A 23,304-nucleotide genomic window follows, 5' to 3' on the forward strand; every position below is an offset into this window, starting at 1 on the left:
TTAGCATAATTCTAGTGTAAAATAAAACCAGCTGTATCCATTATAAGTGCATTACTGCCAGGAACTGTAAATATGTTTATGCCTGATAGCCTTTTGACTCAATAATATCCTGCTATCTCTGTTGGGCAGGCAAGTTTTTAAACCAAGAAAAGACAGGTTATGATTTTCATAACCAAACTGTGCTTCTTTCTGAAGTATGTTATCTAAATTCAAATTTTAAGGTCATTAAAAAAATCTGCATGTGATTTTAAAGGAGAACAATTGCAATGTCATCTTCAAAGAGGTGGCAAGAAGGTACAATGTGCACTAAGAACAAGTTATTCCTCCCAGATATACACACACGCAGACAAACCCTGCGATATCATACCATACAAACAATTTTAATTGTGTAGTTACAGTCAATAACCACTCCTAGTCAGAACATTTCTGCATAAAGAAAATTGTGATACACTTATAAAAACAGCCAGCTGTAACAAAATAACTGGTGTTTTCATAGCAATAAACTCATAAAAAAGAAATACACCTTTATACAGAAAATTTATACAGCTGTAGCTTTAAAATTGATTGTAAACCAAAGGAAGACACATTGCAAACATCAATTATTTTCACATTAATTGCATAAGTTTCTAAGGTGATCTATTAGTTTTATTTACCTAAGCTTATTTGCATGATAGTAAAAATTGCATACAACAATAAGAGTGAAGCTTATAGTATGAATTGCTTGGATAACATAGAGCACTTTTTATAGGCAACTGTGTAAAGCACATTTTCTCTATTTAAAACTTTTAAGACACTTTGTTTTACTGCCCATCAAAATACATTTATAAATAGAAAAAAAATCAGTATGATAACAAGAGAAGCAATATTACATTTAACGGAAACTTCCAAAAAAATTAATTACAACATGATGCTGCAGGATCTACAAATAAATAATGAGGACTAAATTGTGTTTCACATTTTCTTTTCATTTTCTTTAAAACCATGTAACAATGAGAATGGAAAAAAAAATACAGTGACCTTTATTTCCAAAAGAAAACAAATCTGAATTACGGCAGTGCCATATAATACAAGGCATTTGTTGGCATATGTTATCTTTAAACTGCATTCCACAGTCTATAGTTCTTTTGTAACATACAATAGAACAAGAGTAACAAACTCTTTTTTATTTTTTTTTTTTAAATAAACGTGAGTTTCCAAAGATCAAGTGTGGAGTGCTACAGTAATAATTAAAAAACGAGAACAAAACAGAAACAAAAAACAGTAAATCACAAAAGTTGTAATGCTTGTCTGAAGGCTCCAGAATCAAAATCACTGGTATCATGCTTATTGGGTACACTCACAGTGTATCCAGTGAACACAAATTAATATCAAACAATCCTCAACGCTTCATCTGTTGCTGCGAAGCAGTTTGTAAAACAGAGTAAAACATCTAGTGCAGTCTGCATTATCCTTTTTTCAACTTTTGTGCAAGTTTTGGAAGATTCATTGGCCAAACAATGAATAATAAAGGTTTTTGACAGAACGCAAGATGGAATTTTCATTTCATTAGTAAATACCAGTGGCACTGTTGAAAGAAAATAATACTTTTAGATCAGTCTTTCAATTCAGCATTAATCTCTGTGTTCCCTTCTACCGATAACTCTTCTTCTAGTTTAACTGAAAAAAGTGTGTTTGCATTTTTGTCTTGGACGCTGTCTTCTAAATCCTTGAGCAACTCCTCTTCTTTGTACTCTGCAACATCCACCTCCAAACCAGAATTGTCCTTCAGCTTCCCATGGTGCTTGAGATAATATCGCTGGTTCTGAAAGAACTTGATAATGGTGTACTTGGGCAGGTCAAGCTGAGCGGAGAGAGTCTGGATTGCTTCTTCATCTGGATACAGGCCTACGTCTTGTATGAAACTCTGTAGGATCCCTAGGGCTTCAACAGAAATCTTTGTTCGCGGTCGGGGTTTCTGACGATTTTCATCCTCAGATTCAGCTGGTGATGCTACTGTCGGTTGCCTTGGGGGTAGTCTGGGACCTGGTTGCTGTTGCTGCTGTTGTTGTTGCTGTTGCTGTTGTTGCTGCTGCTGCTGCAAGACAAAGCACAGCATATTTTTTTTTTGGTATGTGTATTCTTGCTCATATTTTGTGTTACCAAGAAAATCCGTGGGGGAAATTGCAAAGCTATAAACAAAGGCTTAGTAAGTTTAAATGACAAAAAGGAAAACAAAAAAGAAAGAAAGAAAGAAAGAAAGAAAAAAAGGCCCATTATTGCTGAACCAGAATTAAAATATGAGTTAGTAATTCTCTGCATATCTCACATGTGTCTGTACGTGTGTGAGCAGAGACGAGGGATAAAGGGACAGTGGGATATGGACAGAGAGGTGGAGGGAAAACACTGGCTTTGTCTGACTGAAAGCGCCGATGACAAGACGTCGGTGCGGTTTAGCTGACAAATTCTAATGAACATGCTCCATGAGTCAAGTGCAGACAAGACAAAATGCTAAGTAGGTGACATAGTATAGGATTAACTTGACCAGCTTAGCCAGAACTGTAGCAAGGGCAAAGTGAGAAAAGTGCCAGATGAGGGCAAACGCGCAGGAGCTCTGCCAGCAGCAGCAGCTGCTGCCCAAAAACAAGGGCTGCAAATCTCTAGCAATAGCTAGACTAAGGGACTGGGGTGGGCGGGGGGGATCAGGGAGATGGAGAGCATTTTAGTTAAGTGTGGAAATATCCCACTACTGAGCTGACCTTAGCATGCACTGAAGTCTCGTCAGAGTTGCAAACATTACGACAGAATGCGTTAGCTGGAAGCGCCTAACGTCACGCTGCCAAACCCAGCCTCGGCAAGGACAAAGAGATCTGGAGGTAGGAAATCTGTATTTCCCCTTCTGGCCCTGACCTCTCTTGCCTGTGGTTTCGGAGAGGGTCTGTCTTCCCTGTGTTCAAGTATCCCGACGTATGAACAGGGAACAAACATATTTACCTGCTTCTGTGTTTGTGCTGTGGATTATTTAGTTAATATTTATAAAGCACTAAGATGCAAAGCTCTAAATAAGTTGCACTATTATTATTAGAAGGGAACATGCTGCATTCCAAAAACTCAGGCAATAAAAATGAGCGAGTATGCACATCAGAAGAATAAGATAAAGCAAATCATGATGTAAATAATTAACAAGAGCTTAAAATGAAGTTTTGCAAGCATGGATTCAGAAGCATTCTTAAAAGGTGAGGCACTGAGCCCCAGGGACAGAAATGTTTTTCTCATCCACCGCTGGAGTACAGTACATTATAAGATCATGTTTAAAATCAAAAGTAAATTTATCAGCTACTGTTTTTGTTGACAATTCTTTTGCTTCACAGCACAGGAAGCACTGGTTAGTAAGATATTTTGGATCAGCAAATTTCTTGTCATATGGTACAAACCACCAGTTATTATTAAAAAACACCAGCAGCAAAACAAGCAGTTGCTATCACTACATTTCATTTCCCTTTGTGAGTCTCCCCTCGACAATGTTCTGTGTGTCGGTAGTGGTTTCCAAGCTTCCAGTCGCAGCTCACTTGCAGACCCTAAGAAGCACAAAATACTGTACGAATGGTATAAATACTGGAGGAATTATAATTCTGCCCACTTCGCAGTGCCACTCGTGGTTGTGGAGACTTCGCATAGGTCTCAACACCTGGTTTAGAAGCCACTGCTTTAAGTGATCTTCTTCTTGTAAGATCTGACACAAATGCTAGAGGAATTAGGGCTCTCGCTTCATCCCTATTCACATCCTTTCATGTTTTATGGTCTGTGAGCAGTCCCATTCAAGGCTTCAGTCCCAAAGAGATTCAAGACTACTCCCAGCACGTTAAATTCTTACAAGACTGGAGGCTTTGTATATACAGTTTGAAAACTTGTGTCTTAGCTACATATTTATGCATCTACAACAACTGCCATGTAGAAGAGCAGAGACAAAACTCAGGCCCAATCTCCCAATCCTTACTCTTACAAGTCATATTAAGAGATTACAATGCAACTGCTTATGTGAATAATATTTGCAAGATCAAACACACAACTTTTATCAACAAGGCAAGAAAATCTAAGTAAGTGGCATAGTGGTTGAATGTTTATACTGTGCATAAGCTTCTCCTTTTATCCCCTTAAGAAGCAATTTTATTAAAAACAATGTACATTTTCAAACAAGTGCTGTTTTATTACTTAATATAGATCTTTCTCTCTCTTTTTGCTAAATCAAACAGCAAGTTTCCAGGCTTTCACAATTATTTTAGTACTTGATATCCTAAGGGATTGTCTTATTCAGTTTGCTTTATCTTTAATATACACTCATGTTGTTTCTGGCTGCGAGATAACTCTATCCTTCCTAGCTTTGTAAATATTTTTCCGTATAGGTAATACAAATGATACACTGAGTCTCAGCTGAGGCTGGGAAAGCACATAATACCTGCCCTTTAAGAGGGAGCAGTTAAAAGGCTGACCTCAGGTCTTTCGCGAGAAGGGATTAGAGAGTCCCCAGCTCAGAGAGACAGCAGTCCACAGTGACGACCTGGGCTACAACATTTAGCAAAACAGCCAGCCACGCTCCTGGTTCGTGGTGCCTGTGCGAGCAAAGGGTGGGCGCAGTCCCCGGAGGAAGGGGCACCGCTGGGGCTGCCCTGGAGCAGAGGGCAGCCGTTTCCAAGCGCTGTGGCGTGGGTCCTGCATCCCCTCCTCTCTCTCCCTGACACGGTGCCCTTGTGCCAGCTCACCTGTGGAGCAGCACCCAGCCAAGGTCCAGCGGTCAGCAGGCCTGGTAAGAAAGCGCCTCTATGCTCTCCTTTCCCAAGGGTGGTGGGAGAGGGGCTCTGAAGGAAAAACAAACAAACATTGACTCATCCCAGCCTTGACTGGGGTTCAAGTGGGACGAGGAATCCCCTTCCCTTCACTCCTACCCAGGGCAAGCCGCCGCTGCTGAGGATTCGAGCTTAGCTTTTGAACAGCAGCGCAACAAGGTGCTCCCGCTTTGCTGGTGAGGCGTTCAACAACCAGTGCCAAACGCCTCTGCCTTTCGGTCCTGATGCCTGTCTAGTCAGCACGCAGGCTCTCCCTGCCCGGCACGCAGGTGCCTCTGTGCCACCGCGTCCGCACACGTTTGCGAAAAACCACCGAACTGAAACAAAAACTGTGGGTGGTCGCAGGCTCTTCTTTGAACTCTGGTGGTGGATGGCAGCGAGCTCTTATTGCGTACCGGGAGACCTGCGTTTAGCCTGGCCGGGAGGAAAGAAACACTAATTTCCTTTGCTCCGTTTAAAGCTTTATTTACTTAGCGCTCTGCGGGATTGGCCAAGGTAAACTAACCTGAATCTGTTCTGCTGGCACATGGATAATGTGGGAAGGCCTGTCACCATGGTGATGAACTGCATTGCTTTCTTGTTCATAAATGGCATCGCGTTCAGGCTGAGGAAGACTGAGGAACCTTCGGATCATGGAGAGATTCTCCCAGAGGGTCCTGTTCTCTGGTGAGGGATCTTCTTTCCAACGTAACAGCTCACAGAGCCACCCCTTGAAGATAACACCAGCAAAACATTAGTTTTTTTCCTCACTTCATGAGGGGCAAAATGAGGGCAAAACGTGTACTTTAGTGGCTCTGCATTCTCTCAGGCTCTCCCCCAGTAAGAAAGGGCTTTCACTGTAAAGGCTGGCTTAAAGCATACGCTGATACACCAAGAGGCTACCGCACTATTTCACAGACCCTCGCCAACCACGAGCATTTTGGAAAGCACCTTCCCCTTCATCCCGCACCGCGGCACAGTTGGTTGTTTGCTTAGAAACAAACCAGTTGATGAAGCAGAATCGCTTACACGCTTCCCTCCGCAGGACAGGGGTTTCACTGACGCCAGTATATTCTCTCTGCTGCCTATTTTCTTTTATGCAAGGCTACACCCATCCGAGAGCATTGACACCGTGTTTCAGGAGCCCGTAGGTTGCCTGCTGAGCAGTTTTTAAAATCCTGGTACTACTACTCAAAACAAGAAAATACTTCAAATATCTGCCTTGACTGTAGGGCTGCCTAATGTAAATCATAGCAGTAGAGGAGCTCCCTAATGTCCTTTCAAAAGACAGGAATCCTTTGACTAGACACAGCCAAGTAATATCTTCTTCCTATCTGCTATAAGTAGAGGTGCCTCTGCAAGTGAACTTATTTCAAGTGATAGACGACTATCTGTTTCAGGAATTTTCTCATAGACCCAGAAAAAAACCAGTGTCTCAGTTTCATATACACTATTAGGGCTTGGGGGGGCAAGCAATTGTTTTCTTAGGTCTTCTTAAAATTTAATTGAGGGTTTTTTTTTCTTAATTGTGCACTGGTAGTTTTAAAAGAAGAGTGCAAATGCTCTAGCTAGCACAGTGTGCATCAGCAGCGATTTTTTTGCATATTAAAATTTAGAAACAAAATATTATGCATATAAAACACACATACTTCCTTTCTTTTAGCTGCAAGGATCTGTTTTCAAAACTAGGTCCATGCAATTTTATTTCTTAATGCTGTAGGAAAGATAATGTGACATTTTATTGAATCAACAAATAATATAAATGTACAGAAGCTTTTAGATCATTTTATATGTACTGGTAGTTGAAAAATGGTTTATCCAGACTAGTTTACTACTAGATACAATAGATACATAGATACAATATAGATATGTGTTTTCTTGAAGACATTCATATCTTTAGCTAACAGTTAATAAATGCAGTGTAAAAATATTGCTACGATAGGAAGAGGTGAAAGTAAACAAATAATCTTAATGCATTCATATTGTATAAGAAAATATTTAGTGAGGTGTATATAAAAATTTGAAGTATATTCTCTTGGATATTAAGTGGAAAACTGAACAAATGACACAGGAGAAAATGCCCCCGAGAAATAGAAATAATCAAAATGACAAATGTTAGAGAGATGGTGGTAGCAGAGCTGAGAAAGCAAAAGTTTAAATGGGGCCAAAATCCGCTGGGTGCTCACAAGATGTGCTAGGGAGGAAGGGGAGAGGGAGGAGAGCGGCCGCAGCGGAAGGGCCCCCTTGCACTCCGGGGATGGAGCGCACCCCCATTCCCTGACCACATGCTAACGGTGGATGCCGGGTATTGCCCCAGGGCTTAGGAAGCTGGGCCAAACGCCTTCGTACAGAGCACGTAACGTACAGCCTGTCCCAGCTGGAATTGTATGGCATGTTTTTAAAACAGTAGCAAGGGTCTGTGAATTCTCCCTCCCCATCGTAAGGCGCCCTGGGGTGCATTAGCAGGTTAATGTATGAACTCTCCCTGCCCCTAACAAAATCAACCCATTGCTTGTGGTTCTCTGCCCACCTTGCTTCCACTGGGATACATGCTGGATTATGTTCAACAGCAATATTAATTTTCTGTGGCAAGTTAAAAGATGTACAATCAGGAAACACAGGTAGGTTATTGGGGATGGAGAGGAGAAGATGATGAAGAGACGTAAATCTGGATTTCTTGATTGAGATGCAGTTATAAAATTTTTAATTTAAAAAAACCAAAAAACCAACAAAACCCAGCCTGCCCCAAAGCATAAAAATTGTCCTTTGGTTGTCTGGAGTCTGCACTGCCTCACATTGAAACTGTTGGTCCTCTTTCTAATGGTGGTGAAACAGAGAGCGTTGCTGACTATCACAGCAGTTCAGTGAAAGTAAAAAAGAAACAGGACAATTTGTCCCCTTCCATGACAGTCTTTAAGGTATTCAGACAGACTGGAAAAGAAATTGCACTACACATCACATTTAGAAGCTGCACATATTTTGCCCGGTGACAATGTGAATCACAGATTTTTTTGGAAGAAAAACAAGTAGAAACTCTTTTTAAAAGTCCAACAGTAAAAGTATCCTAAGCAATCACCTTTTATGCAGATTAAACATATTTCACAACAGTTTTTGTTAACTAAGAAATTCCTTCTCCCCATACTGTCCTTTCTGTTTCGGTATTCACTAGATCAGGCTTTGTTTTTATTAATTACTGGCAACTAATATTATATTTCCAGTATTTTTCTATCAATTTTTGCACTGAGATAATACCTTTAAACCCTTATCTAAAAATGATTTGATGAATTGTAACCTGAAGCATGTCTATGCTGGTCTTTCAGGGAAGCGGCAATTTTGAGATACTGAAATCAGGTGCTTCTGACATGGTACACAGAATACACTGCTACTCTACCAAAATGTCTCTTTTCCACTGGGTTCTTCGTGTTTTTGAAGAAGTAGACATGCTCTGATGAAACATATGATGCACAACGTGGAAACAACCAATTGAATTCTTCTAAAATTACAAGGATAGAAACAGTGTTATGGTCTTTATCGTCTATTTCTGGAAATATTTATGAAAGTTGATCTCAGAAGTATTCTCAGGAGAGATAGTGAATGGGCAGTTACAGACACTATAGGGGTTTACCTTTGTTACTAGACTACAAACTTTATACCAAAATGCTTTCTTTTGGTTCAAAGCAAACAAACAAAACCGTTATTATTTCATTTAGTTTCAGGTTCAGATTCTGTATCTGACATCAAGGTCATTCATAAAAGTCAGCTAAATGAGAATGTATGAAATGTTTTTGTAAATTTTAGGAAAAGCAATCATACGGACTTTTCTAATGGTGAATTTTAAGTTATGTAAAATCTGTGAATTTTGTTTCCATTTGACCTAAAGAAGTATGAACTGCTGTAGTTTATGCAGTTGAATTTACAAGTGAACCTAACAAGGATGATTTTTCGCCTCTTACGCTCATTTAAGTCTAGAGCAATTTCTGTCTTGTTCAAACAATTTATTCTGAAGGAGGGTTTGAACCACTGGTTTTTTCATGTCTTTAGATTCTTACAGGAAGTGGAAAGGACCACAGAATAATGAGGAAATATTTATAACTCAGATTAGATCACAACTGGTTTATACAGCATATATAGTATATGGTTAAAAAGAACCAGCCTTAAAATAAATAAGCCGATACATCTATGCAGCGAGGCAAACCCCCCAAAACTCTGCAATGACATTGGGAGCAACCTTGATTTTAAAACAGTAAATTTGCCAGGCAACATTACACTGAATATAAAGAGAGTACAAAGCAAAATATAAACATTAGCCACATGTAAATATGTTTGGAGAACTTTCAGGATGTTACTACTTTTCAAACTGACAAAGTTTAATTTGACACCTTCTGTTCTAAAACCTTTGTTTCTATTCAAAATCACGCCTTTAGCTGCTATCAATCACTATGCTCGCCCTATTACTTAAAATACTGGCATAGGCCCTGGATAAGCTGAAAATGCCATGCAGATGAATTCTGAGATAATATGTTCAAACCTGTTATATACAACACAAATCCTGTAAAGTTATGTATTGTAAACCTACATTTATTGGGAACTAAAAGTCTTAAATCCATCTGCTACAAAGAAAATACTGTTATGCACTTTCAAGTAACCAAGTACCATCTGCAAAGGTCTTGCTACAGTAAGCAAGAAAATGGTGAAAAAAAAAAAGATGCTAAACCTAAGATATTTAAAATAAATAAGAGTCTTCTGTCTGGTTTTCTGATAGGGATTTAGTAAAGAAACATAAGATATTAGAGGAAAAAAACCTGTGAAAGCCAAACTGCCAAACTATTGCAGGAAAAGCGCAAAGAGGATAACTGCCAAACATTAGACTCTGCAAGACCCATGAGCATGCTTATTTTAAAGAAAGCATCTATGTGTTTTATCCATGTATCCCAATGCTATTTTATTCAGTCTGACCTGTGCTGTGTTTAAATAAAATCTTCTGCTCATTCACATAGAGTTTCTAACAAACTATTCTTGCAGTCTGGTACCTTTCTTATTAAAAGAAAAAAAATAAAGATAATTGAAATCTGCACTTCAGGTATAAATACCAATCCTAACTAGATCAAAGAGGGTGGCATTACAATCATGAAAGATGTTTTCTGGGCAAGGCTTTCCAAATCAGCAACAAACACATCTAGTCTGGGAAGAAAGGGTTTCAAGGTGGAGCAACTAACCTCTCTGGTTTGGTGAATTTGTTATAGGGATTATAATTTGCCAAATGCTGAATATTCCTTACAGAATAACTAACAAAGACTCCAACATATTTTAAAAGAGCTGTAATTTGAATCTAAGAAGGCAAAACATTTTAGAGTATCAATACTAAGATATGAACAGGTTTTCTTTGGTATAGCGTATCTAAGATTATTTTGTATCATTCTCTGGGGCATACAGTATAATAAAAATATACGGTGTTAAAAGATATCAGTCTAAATAGGGAGGCATTTGATACAAGCATTTTAGCAGAAAGTGTGAACTGCATTTCAGCATCTACCGTGAACAAAGGCTAAGTACATAATCCATTAAACAGTACTTCTAACTCAAAAAATTGAGTATTGTAGACTAAACTAAAGTAAGCATTTTGAATGAGCACATTTTCAGCAACTAACTATAAAGCTAGCAATTTATCATTCAGCAAATAATTTTCTACTTTTAAAAGAATCTGTAAGTGTTACTTATGCTAATGAAGACTGTTTTTAATCTGCCCACAAACATGCTAATAGAGGGCAATTTTTTTTTTATTTACAATGCTGAAGGCACTTCAGTTTATAGAACACAGATATGAAATTACACTTGGTAAAATGGGCTCTTAATTGTCTGAGCAACCCAAATCCTTCACCTTTAACACAAAAGCTCATAGACAAAACAAAGGAAAAGAACTCATGAACTAAACTTTAAATATTGACTCTTTCCCCTTCAAAAGCCATCCCACTCGCTTCACAAATCTCATTTTTGTTCCAAATGGCTGTGTTTATCATAGATATTTCCATTTCTTTGCAAAACAGAATCCACATATAGAAGAGAATAAAAAGGTCCGACGTCACCACTGCAGTATATGTGCATAGTCTTCGTCTTTACTATTAAACTGGGAAGCTGCTCATTGCACAGAAAGGTTGCTTTTGGAAAAGTCATAATACTTTGAACGAGATACATAATGGTAGCAAAGGAGTACTGAAAGCATTTTAAATTATTTACTAGGTTAAAAGGGTGAAATGGTACTTTAAATACATCAAATTTCATCATCTGGGCCATTTTTTGGTGGCAAAGTGGTATTGATCTTTCCAAATGCTTAAAATTAACTATTTCCAGAAGGTCATTATTTGATTAAAGGCATTAAAGTTGAGGGCAAGAAATGATGCACTTTGTCTTCTTTCCCATTCAAATAATCATGTAATTTAATCAGAACTATCCCTTCATGTCCTGTAATAAAAATGTTTGTCTTAAGATATTGTTCTTTACCTAACATATTAACCTTTAAATGTTATGAAGTTCTTAAGAATAATCTCTGCTTAGAGAAGATTCTTCCATAATGCAATGAAAGGATCTCCAGCATTTAAACTGATAAGGCCAAATTTCCCCCACACATTGATTGGAAAATGCATTAAACCCTTCAACTGAGATTTCTCACAGTGTTCAACAGGATCGAAAATTCAGGGACTTCTGAATCAGTAAGCTTATGCATATGGCATCGAGAAGCAAAATAAACAAATGCCATTTCAGCACAAACAAATACGACAAATAAGTAACAATGGATGCTGCTTTAATTTATCTGGGAAATGCTGTTTGTGTTACGTGTGTACTATCCAGAAAAATACAGCAGGGAACACACACCAAAGTTAAGAATGGAGCATTTAATTCAAAATTCATTTTCAGGCTGAGATTACTTAAATCCTACTCCTTTCTGGGTGAAATACCTGTGGGTTCAGAAATGGGAACAAGCCTAGATGACGAGAGCAGTCCTTTTTTGCCTTACATGTTCTCCTGGAATTTCCTGACTGCAGGAAAATGAATTCTGACTGCAGGTTTATCTTTCCTACAATACATAAATTGTCGTGGTTATCTCCTGCGCAAAGCTGAATAGACCTAAATGCTTCAGAGAAGAACTGAAGTCTATTAAAAGAAAGGCCACGGGATATTTTAATAAAATTTTAGGAAAACTAATAATCTACCAGACTTAGTAGGTTTTGATACTGACCAACACATTTGTTAGTGAAAATCTTTTCAGTTTGGCTTGTATTTTCAATTAATTTTAAGCACTGACTTCTGCAAGGCACATACCTTCAAGTAATTTAGAAACTGTAGTGAATGTTTGGGATTTCCCTGTTTTTTTTCTCATACAAATGTATATCTTTAATCTAAGAAGGAAAAGCTGTTTTTCAGCCTGTTCCAGAAGAAGAGTAGAGACACCAGAATATGAATGTCTCTTCTTAAGATGTGGCCTAAAGTGATAATAAATGTCCCCAGAAAGATGGTTGCCTTAGTATTTTATTTACGCTAATCAGCCTTAAGTTTCAGGCTTGGTCTTTGAGCATTGCCCTTAATCAGAGAAAGTTTGAAACCTGAAGCTGTCCTTTATCTCCACATATTTCTGGTTTATCTATTTCACTGGCTTTCATTACTAGAATGGGGAAGCCAGATGTGAACTTGAAGTAAATCTGTATCTGCCATCATAACAGATGAGATCTAGCAAAACAAACAAACTGAAAACCCCACAACCTCATAGGGCTTTTCAGAAGAAAGGTAAACTTCACTAGCAGCAAAAACTTCCTTCGAGGAATACTGAAACAGATTATGCCGTTTCCTTAAATTTCTTATCCAAGCTATTATTCAGCTGCATCCTCTGTCTGGATGTTACCTCCACCTCTTCCCTGGGTCGTGGAAAAGCAAATGACCAAACAGCTAGCAGTGGTACTGATAATATTTCACTGCAATGTTTTGGTGATATTTTAGGGGAAAAGGATTCCTAATGGCTCTTTTTCTGTCTTTCTCCTCTCTAGCTGCAGCACTTAAAAATTAAATAAATCTTTCTGTTATTGTAGACATCCAAACAAATAAATAGCAGAAGGACACTCGCTAAAGCAACCTCTAAAATCCAATGACAAGCAGCAAACAAGTACAGAAACATGACCTGGAGAGCTGTGGCCCTTCTCCCACAGTCTCCTCTGTCGTATTAGACCTCTCCTCCTTCCCCAAGCCACAGTGAGTGGCAAGAGCTAGTGCTACTGAAAAACTTGTCAGATTAAGGTCTGAGGCTGCATTAAAAGTGGTGGTTCCCAGTGTACAAGCACTTGAGACGTACTACCAGCTCATAGAAAGAAAAAAACCCAACCCGTAACTCTAAAACTGACTGAAAACATAACTATCATTACTTTTTAGTTGAGTACAGAGGGAATTGAATAATCTAAATGAGGGTTTCTCCCAAGCTTGGTTTCCCTACTCTCAGCCTCTTCCACCTTTCCTTTCCTTTGTTCAAATGTATCTTCAATTGGCTAGCGATGATATAGGCACAAGCCCTAACGAAAAACATAATATGCATGCCCTTGAAAATCTTACATAAAATGCAACTACATTCATATGTAAAAAGAAGGGAAAAAAGTAATAGATGCAAAAAACCAGTGGGTGAGGCTTTATTCTGCCTTCCTCTAGTCCAGATCCTTCCTCTTTCACACACACGATTCAATTGGCATAACTGTGAGATACAGGTGACGAAAATGTACTTAACAACAACAAAAAAACTCTAAACAAGAACAAGCAACTGCTAATTATTAAATAAGTCAGTCTTAGTCTGGTACATTACTTTTTATAGTACAGGCATATAAAATGGGTCAGTGGGTTTCACAGAGGGCAACTAGTAATATATGGCCCTTTATCTTTTATTTAGGTAGAGAGAAGTACTGATTTCACTGCAATACCGATGCTTCCCTTGAAAGTAAACACAACTCTAAATGCAACCACGACCCTTAATAGCCCATATTTATTTATTCTTAAACATGCAATCAATTTTTGTATGGCAGCTATATCTGCAGTTTAGTTGAGAAGAGTCTTTAACAGAAAGAGCCTGGCAATTTTAAAAATCTTTTTTACTACTATCAATTTACAAGTGAACAGCAAATGTTTATTATTATGTTGCTTACAGAGATTTAAGATTTGCTTTGGGGGAAAGACCTCCAGTAAAAAGGCCATAGGGCCAAAGTGGCACTTCCGTAATTACTTATATGTGTGTATATCACATTGTTTGATTTATTTTTCTTAAAAAGATCATAATTTCCCAGAGGGAGTAATTTAAATCTGTGGCTTCTTGTCATATGTTTTTTCTTTCCAGAATTCATTTTGGATCAGGGGAAGATCTACCACACACCAAGGAATCACAGGCTCATAGATATTTGGACTTCACTGTAAATTCAGTTCATCTGACAAGATGTTCCAACAAGTGACATCATTCCAAAACATACACAGCTCAAATCTATTCTCAGACATCCCTTCACAATGTTATGGCCTAACTAAATGTTTTCATATAGATTTGAATTAGACATTTAAATATTCTACGAAAATGTCTTTTAACTTGCCTCTTGCAGTTCAGCTGGCTTCTGTGGCTCTCAGTTTCACAGTGAAGAACGCTCTTAATGCTCTGATAATGCCCAGGGTGAGGAGAGTCTTAAGGAAATTGGAAAGAAACTTTTCCCTAACTTTCCTCCAGATTTTGTTAACCACAGAAACAGTCAGAAAATTAATAACTCCGATTACCTCAATGCAGTTTAAAAAAAAAGTCTTTAAAAGCCACACTTGTGAATGACACAAACCTCCAGCACATGAGAAGGGAGCAGCCAGAAGCATATATCTCACCTATGGAAAAATAAAGGCAGTGAAGCCCTTAGAAAGCTAAAATACCCTAACTTGTAGCATGGTTGCTTGGGCCATAGACTCAAAAGGACATGAAAGCCAGATCAAAAGGGAAACTGGGCAGATCGGGTTTCTCCCTCCTGGCTGGCCAAAGGTGGGAGCCAACACAGGAGTGTTTCCAGGCAGTTTGCTGTCAGGCTGGGGACAAGAACAGCCACAAGGAAAAAGCCTCTAGAGAGAGCAGTGCTTAGTGTTAGGCTTTTCCTCACTGGCCAAGAAAAGTGCCAGTGAACATAAGCCCCAGCCCCAGACGTATTTCCAGGCAGCAGCTTCTGCCCTCAAATCAGGTGCCGCATAGAGCGGGCACAATTCTTCCTGCCCTGATCCCTCCATCCCGCCCCCTTTCCCCCAGTGAAAAGGATCAATCCCTTTGGTTAGGCTCTCTCCTCATATTCAATGAGTAGCAAATGATTTCTTAGAGGTGAAGCAAAATGGCTGCCCCAAAGCAAAGATAAAAAGAATCTCATTTAAACCCTTCATAGCTTTTTAAAAAAAATAATTGTTTTTATATAAACAGTGGAAAGTTCCTAGATATGTAGAGCTTTCTCTTGCATGCTGCATATACTAGAGATGCTAAGCACCAGGCTCGGCAAAATACCTAGTCACCTAAGCAAACCCACAGACGTAACTAATAGGTGTATAAATCTTGCTCAGTTGTGGTCCAAAACTTCAGGGAATTCTGCTAAGGACCACTCAGTCTGAGCATCTTTACTTCACAAAGATCCTGAAAACTATTTTCATTTGTTTCTCAAATGTCATCCTGAAGTAAGGGAACATGACACTGCACAGGAATGAAAAGGAGTTGACTGCTGAATAACAACGCGGATTCAGATAAAATTTGGCAGATTTGGAATGAGATAAATATTTGCAAATTGGAATTTTTCCCCACTTAGCTAGCTGTGTGCTTGCACTAATCTAGCCATTATAGGCCAACAGTTTGGGGTAATCTGCAACCAAAAATTTGAAGTTTGACTTAGAGGTTAAATTTGTGGAAAATTAAAAAAAAATTGACACAATGAGAAATTATTAGGAAAGGTGAAATTAAAAATTATCTGGAACAAAACATTGTCTCCTTTCTCACCTTGCACCTAGAAATCCTGTAACACTCTTTCAGGTCTTGTATGTTTTGAATTTTCCAGTTTAACATTCAGGGAGAAAACACTTGTCTATTATTTCTTACTCCTTCCTTTGCCCAACAGCCCTTCACCTGAATTGTAATCAGTTGCTCCTTTAACAAACTGCTTCTCGGACTGTTACTGTATATCTGTGTTTGCATAAGATGCCTTTATTCTTTGCAGTAAAGTGTTTAGCAGCTTTCATTTTTTCAGGAGGAATTTTACCCTGTCGTTTCCTGTTTAGTTACGGGTTGAGCTCACTTTTGTTTTCTGCGCTGTTTACTTGGTACCCTGCTTCCCCCATTGCCAGGAACCAAGGGCTGCTCGCTACCTCCTCAGCCTCCCTCTCGGCTCTGGCACTACAGCTTTGTTTTCATTTCCGTACATCATTAACTCTCGTACAGCTCACTCAGACTTTTCTCCCTTTTATTTTTTTTTAAAGGTGCTTTAGTTTCTTCATGTTAATGCATCAAGACGTTGAAACCTTCAGAAGCCTCCTGAATCAGTGATCTGCCCACAGCAGGCACGAGCAACCTGAGAAATCAAGAACACGGCTCTTTTCCCAGATATCTCTGTGTTGCCACATGGGGAAAGGAACGATGTTTTACCCACAAAGCTGGCAGCGGGGGCGATGAGCCCTTGGCTCCCCACCACCCAGCAAAAGCCCAAAGGTGACTGCACGAGGGGGGATGCACCTGGGGTGGGATGTCCTAGGCGCAGCTCCAGCACGCAGGAGACAGCAGTAGGACAGGAAAAAAGGGCAGATGGAGCGAGAGTGGATGGTGAGGGTGTATACAGGAGAGGAATGGGGTGGGGAAAAGTCAATGAAGGGCTAAGAGGAGAGCTATAACAAGAGGAATTAGTGAAGGTGGCAAGAGGAAAACAAAACAGAAGGTGAGGATACAGAAAGCAGGAAGGGAGATTAAGAAAATCCATCCTGCCAGAAACAGCACCTCTTGTCAGGCAGACAGCAGGTGCTGCCTGGGGAAGAGCTGATTCACGCATCTGGAGTGTAGGAACTGAAACACCTCTACCTAAGAAAGGAAAACTAAAAATAAAAGACTCAAAGGAGGTGGGAGAGGGTGCTGTGCTTTTTTTTCTTTTGGCAATCCAGTGCTTCCCAACTGCATGACATTTTTCAAATAGTTTTGTGAAGAAACGAGAGCCGGATTTCCGGACCCTTGCAAGAATCCTGACGGTTCATTTCAGCATTATCTCTTCCAACACGAGCCCTTCCTGTCCTCCTCTTCACCTTACTCCAGGCTCATTTTTGAGACATCTGCAGCCATAACGCCTCCAAGACAAGATTCCCCCTTTGTTCGGGGTCTGCACGGACCCTGGGGGAGCCAGCAACCGGGGTGGCACTGCTGTGCAGCAAGGGACGCTGATGGCACGCCTACGCTGACCTACTCCAGCTCAGCTCTGGGGGAACAGTAATGCAGTCAGTAACTGCCAGCCAAGTGGTACAAGCCTGGGTCTTTAACCCTCTCTGCAGCAGTCTGAGGGGCCACCTACGTAGCCAATTTTTCTGCTACAAACTGCGCCTTCGGTGGCTTTCAGAACTATCCCGCTCACCTTCTGACTGACTTTGAACATTGGGTCTTAGCTCCCTGCCCTCCTGCGCTTTCAATATTGCCACTGCATCACATATCGCTGGCAATGGACAAAACAATCTCCTACTGAAGCTACTTTTTTTTTTTTTTAAACCTCCCCTGGAAGCCTTATTACAGATTAGATTTGATGAATTTCTATCAGATGCGCTGCACCACTCCTCTCGCCTGACAATACCTGCAACAGCTTTTGGGGAACCTGCTCAGTTACATTCTGCACACCTACATTTTTTCCCCTGCTGTAAGAATTGTTATAGAACCTTATAATTAAAACTTTCTATCAAAATGGCATTAATTTTTTCTCTGTGTAGGAAAAGTAGCCAACAGTGATCTACTAAAGAGTCGATGGTTTCAAAAAAAAACCCTTACTGAGTGTTGAAATTTAATTATTGCCTATTTAATTAGGGCAAGCTGAACGATTTAACCAAAAAAAATGTATTTATAAAAAAAGCAAAATTTGCAGACAACCCTTAGTTTCCTAAAAACTAACCATAATCTGTTTTCATACAAAATACTGGAATGTTTTCATTAATAAAAATATCGATTTTCCATTTGCCAAAATTCTAGACACTTTGAGGATTCTTTTTTCAAAAGAATCTTTTCCCCAAAGGAAGAGGTAAAGGGAAGAGTTAGCAAAGTGGCAAAATTCGTGGTGAAAAACTTCGGCACAAAATTTTATTTCTCCTAAATTCAAGTAGCTATGAAGACTACATTCTTGGTTAGAAGCTTTTCTTAAAGCGAGGTGTTTGTTGGCATGTTATTTTGAAAAACAGCATAATAGGATGACTTCTTTAATAAGTGGGCATAAAACCCAGAGATTAGAAAGTCTCAGAGTGAGAGACAAAACCCCTGTGCGATATCTGATTTCTTTGCCAAAGCAAGGAAGGTTTTTAATAAAGGTCATGGAGAAATAATTTCCAAAGACAGCAGTGTCTCTTTCCCCCTATGTGTTTACTCTTTTATTTCACTCCTTTACAGTGAAAGGCAGACCTCAGCACGCGCGCGCGCACACATATGCGCACACAAAAGGAAACTACAACCGGGGGGGGGGGGGGGAGAAAAGCCTGAAATTTTAGTTACACCACATGTGGTTTTCATTTGTGAAAAATGAACAAGCTGTTTGTGGTTAAACTGTCTAATCTGCTGTTATCAATCTAGCGCTGCATTCAAGATTTACAGGATACATCAGCTTCTGTGCCACATTAGCTGTAAAAGGGAGAGGGGGTGGGAGGAAAAAGGAGGAGGAGAGAGTTTATCCTGAGGAATAATATTTCCAATGCAGCCACACTCACACTACATCTGGTTGTGCTGGTAGCGGCAGTTAAATTGAAATATTTCACAGCGTGTGTCAGAAACATGCAGAATGGTAATTATGACAGATCTGATTAAGCCTGAGTGCCACTAGCTCCCTGGCCAGCTCCGGTTGTGCAGGTGTGACCTTGTGCGTGCCTGCGTGTGTAAATAAAATTAATTACAAGCGAGAGGGCGAAGGCTTCGGTGACATCACAAAGCGGAGAAACTCCCAAGGGGGAGACCTAATGGAATATTTTCCCTCAGTCTAATAATACAGTTCATATTGACTTGAGGTAATTAGTGGGATCATTAAAGCAGTTTTCCCGGCGTATTTGGCTGCCTGATCAGATTAGTGAAAATGTTCTTCAGAACAAGCCCTGTGTGGTCTGCCAGAGAAGGAGGAAATAAAAAGCAACAAAGCATATTTTGGAATGATAAGCAGCGCTGGACTTTTTGCACGGCATTTTGGAGGGCTGGTCTCGGGAGCCTGGGCGCCCGACTCTCCTGACCGATTCAATCTTTCATCCCAGGCGCACGTGCTCCCGCTGCGCGTCATCTAAGACTTTTTAATTTTTGTTCCTCTATCCTTCAAAACTATGCCGTCCCTATCCCTCGCTGCTTAAAAAAACCCACAAACCCAGATAAAAGCCTTGTAGAAGTGCTAGCCTTAGAAGAACTATATTCACATAACTGGGGGAAGGAAGAAGAATAAATACGTGATCAGCAACCCTCCATATCTCCCCAAAAAGCTAAGAGAAGATTGAAGGCACCAGTTTGAGAATTAGCAATGCTTTCATTTCCTAATGAGCTTACCCCAGCAAAAAAAAAAGGGGAAAAAAAAGAAAAAAGTTTAACTATGATATAAAGTCTTCCACGGTAACAGAACACAGAGCCCTAATCAAGAAATGGACCATTTGTTTAAAAACAGTCTATTGAGCATGCTCTACCTTGCAAATGGAATATGCCAAGCTCTGTCACAGATGGCAAGCTTTGACAGTTCCCATCCGTAGCGTCGATACTCGACAGTTCAGCACAAGATCAGTGACATTCTGTCTCATTAGAGCCACGCTAATTATCACAGCTAGTTTCAGGGGAAACCATGTGTTGCAATGGTCAATTTGAAGGAGTCTGTGCATCAACAAACTGGTAATAAGGATCAGACACCTTATTATATGACAGCATGCTGCCTATGATCTGATTTACTGAATCAGAGGTACTGAGGCAACACTGAAGCCTGATGGGTTATAGAATCGCGTGTACACAATGCGTATCTGAAATATGCTTCAAAAATAAAAGCGAGCTATACCGAAACAATACAAATAAAAATTTTAAAACGGTGAAGTTATAATGAGGACTTTTTTCATTTGTCATTAAGACATGCAGAGATGTTCTAGATCGTGTCAGGCAGTTTTATCTTTAATCAAATCATATAAGATAAATAATTCAAAATGAAAACTGTAAAATTATGGATTATGCTAAATTATAATTCATTCCATACTCTAATTTTTCAGTTTCAGTAACATGTACCAAACATTCCTTATGTTGTGCCGTCTTGCTGCTTTAACAGAATTTTATATTTTGTAAGGAGCTTTCTCTGCTTGGCTCTCTTTTGTCATTTGTACATTTAATGACTTAAACTTGTACTTCTCCTAGCTTCTCCCACACATTCGTGCTCCTTCTACCAGACAAAAACCATCTAACCACGAACCCACCTTTGCTGTTTCTGGCCACCTGCGGGGCCGCATCCTGCCAGGCGCTCAGTGGTCCCAGCCCTGGCGCCTCCCGGGGATGCGCCGCAGGCTGAGGCCATGAGGGCGTTAAACATTAACTCCCGACCGGCACAGGGCAGGTGTGCACCGCATCCCTCCAGGGAAGCTCTCCTTAGGGCTCAAATATACAGCATTTCCTGAAGCTGCCACCAGTTCTTTAAACGGCCTCTGTGCGGATTGTAAGTGCATTCGAACAGCTCGCGCTGCAGCCCGCCTGGCTGGGAACCTCTAGCTGGAGCTGATTTGACCCCACGTGTGAAGCACGCTCAGGAAGCACACTTTTTCATCGGTGTGTCAACAAATCCAGCCTTTGCCTTATGTGTTGAAAGAGCTGCCTGGCCCCAAGGAGCTGTTTGAAGAGGTCAATATAATCCTCTTACCAGTTAAGTATTTTCCATTCTGTACCTTTTTTCTTTGGCTTGAACTATTTCAGTTTTTAATGCTTTTTCTTTCCCTCTATGCAGATTTCCGTGGGCAATTGCACACTGATATGAACCACCTCGGTGATTTTAAGGCAGTTTCTCTTCAGTGCATCTTTGTTGATTCAAGAAGTTGCTGTCTACTTTTTACTAGTGGGAACCCAAGACTCACTGAAGTCAACCCACTCCACCAAGGTCATACCAATAATGTGGGATACGGCCAGGATCCATGCTGGCCCTTGTCCAGGTGAAGTGACAAGTGAACTAACTGAACTCAATTTTTTCTACCTCCTTTCTGAGAAAGAATTTAAAAAAAAAATTCCTAAGGAAATTTCCTGAGGCTTTAACCTTTATTCCTGCAACGAGATTTCGTAAAAGAAATTAAGACATGGGGAGAAGAAGGATCTGTAGTGCTCTAAGTGTTCATTTTGTTCCCTCAATAGAAACCCAAATATCTCCTTCCCTCTGACCTGGACGAGATAGAACACACTCTGACTCTGCAACACGATATTTTGTGAAAGAAACAAATCAGCTCGATCTGCCAAGTTTCACAGTTTCGCTGAATGACACACCGCTTTATGGGGCAATTCTTGATCACACGCAGAAGCCCATCTTGCTTTCTCGGTTCACGCTCTTCCTCTCCCATCCCCGCTGCCACCCGATCCTGTCCCACTCCTGCTGCTCATGGCACCTCTTCAACTGCCAGAGCAATCACCCCCGGCTAGCGGAGGGGGGAGGAAAATAAATAAATAATAATAACAACGATGATTACAAAAAAAAAAAAAAAAGAGGCTGTTGCATGGTGTACTCCTGCTGCTTACGTTTTCTAACTACTGCATCTCGCCTTCCCATGAGGGCGAGGGGTTTATTTCCAGGTGGACCCATGAAATGACGGCAGACCTCAGAGCACGTTTTGTTTCCACCTCGTGTCTCCCCGTGCAGTATCCCTCCCTGCTCCACAGAGAATCCATTGTACGCTGAGGGTGGGGGGAAAGAAGGTTTTAAAGCCAAGATTTAAACCCAGGAAGTGACTCAGCTGCTCTGAGGGAGACAAAGGCGGGAGACGACTTGATGGAGAAGCAGGGTGACGGGTGAAGGACCGAGCCCCCTCCTGCCCCCCCGGCCAGACCCCGCCGGGGCAGCCTGAGCTGCAGCACCCCAAGGAAACAGCTTTGGAAATAAATTTCAAGACCCCCCTCTTAAAGCCACATTGTTACCAGAGGGTTACTCTTGGTGATAAAAAGGTTTCTTTTCCCCCCGCTGGAAAATAGTTGAATAGATCGTTCTATATCTGCGGTAATGGCATGTTACATCTTCGTGCCAGATCCACAATAACGTGCTTGTTCAGTGTGGGAAGCTGTTTAAAAATGACTTTCCTATTAGAGTATATAGCTTAGTCTCTAGATGGAAAAAGCCAGATCAAAGATATAGCATTTATAAAACTGCTGGTTAAAAAGATAAAAGTGAGATAACAGACATCAATTTTTCACTATAAATCTCTGGGTTTACTACAACATTAAAATTTCCAGTAAAAGCAGGGTTTTATATACCTGAACTCTAATGGCCTATTCTGAAAATATTTATGTCAGGAAAAGCATGGTATTTGCATGCCAAAAGCAATTTTAGTGCCAATGTTTAGCATTCCCTTCCCATTTAACTCCTTCCCATCTATCTACTCAGGAGTGTAAGATGCTCTGCCTAATGCCTACCCAGGTGTGCCTCCCCACGCAGCCTTTCGGAGGAGGACGCTCCAGGTCTGTACCAAGGCAAAAAGTTGAACACTTCTAATAAAACGTCACTGCACAAAGTACTTGCCTGATAGCTTAGGACTGAGTCTCTAGTGTGGTCTGAACCACTGATTTTACCTCCGTGCTTTGCATGTGAAACTACTCATTTCCAAGGGGCCAACTGCCTAACCAAAGTGAAAGACGGACAGGAAATTGGGCAACACGGTGCAACAGCTCAGAAGTAACGGGTCAAAACTCTCTGTAATTAGATGAGGTTTCTGGAGGTATGCGTAGTACTCCATTAGTTTTACACAAAAATTAAAATTGCAGCATGACTCTGCGTGAGCCAAGTGTCTCGCCTTCAACATACGGGCATTTTGATTCTGTGAGAACGGAGGGCATTTGGCACCTACCTGGCCATACACAGCCATCTGCAGGATGGATGCTGCAGAAAAGCACTGATGTTACCTATTTATTCTACTATAAAGTAAACTTATTTAGGTATAATAATGCAGGCTAGTGGCCTTACACTGTAGCACATGGGACTCTCAGAGGTACGGAAGTCGATATTACTTCAGTTTTTGCAAACTGTAATTTCTTAAATTTAAGAAAGCTTTAGCAACGTAAGCTGAT

General features: G+C 40.3%; 1 protein-coding gene across 6 annotated transcripts in view; it reads right to left on the reverse strand.

Moving 5' to 3' along the window:
- Positions 1 to 359: 359 nt before the first annotated feature.
- Positions 360 to 23,304, reverse strand: part of SATB1 (SATB homeobox 1) — a 93,896-nt gene continuing 70,951 nt past the window's right edge. For 3 of the 6 annotated variants that reach the window (XM_075083200.1, XM_075083199.1, XM_075083198.1), the window contains 3 exons: positions 5,326 to 5,529; positions 4,737 to 4,832; positions 360 to 2,074 (listed from right to left, as the gene is read on the reverse strand). In XM_075083200.1, the coding sequence (XP_074939301.1) occupies positions 1,592 to 2,074; positions 4,737 to 4,832; positions 5,326 to 5,529 (783 nt within the window). In that variant the 3' untranslated portion in view covers positions 360 to 1,591. The remainder of the gene's footprint in view (positions 2,075 to 4,736; positions 4,833 to 5,325; positions 5,530 to 23,304) is intronic. The other 3 variants (XM_075083202.1, XM_075083201.1, XM_075083203.1) reach the window with 2 other exon arrangements.

This window comes from Phalacrocorax aristotelis, chromosome 2 (genome assembly GCF_949628215.1).
Source record: "Phalacrocorax aristotelis chromosome 2, bGulAri2.1, whole genome shotgun sequence".
NCBI lineage: Eukaryota > Metazoa > Chordata > Aves > Suliformes > Phalacrocoracidae > Phalacrocorax > Phalacrocorax aristotelis.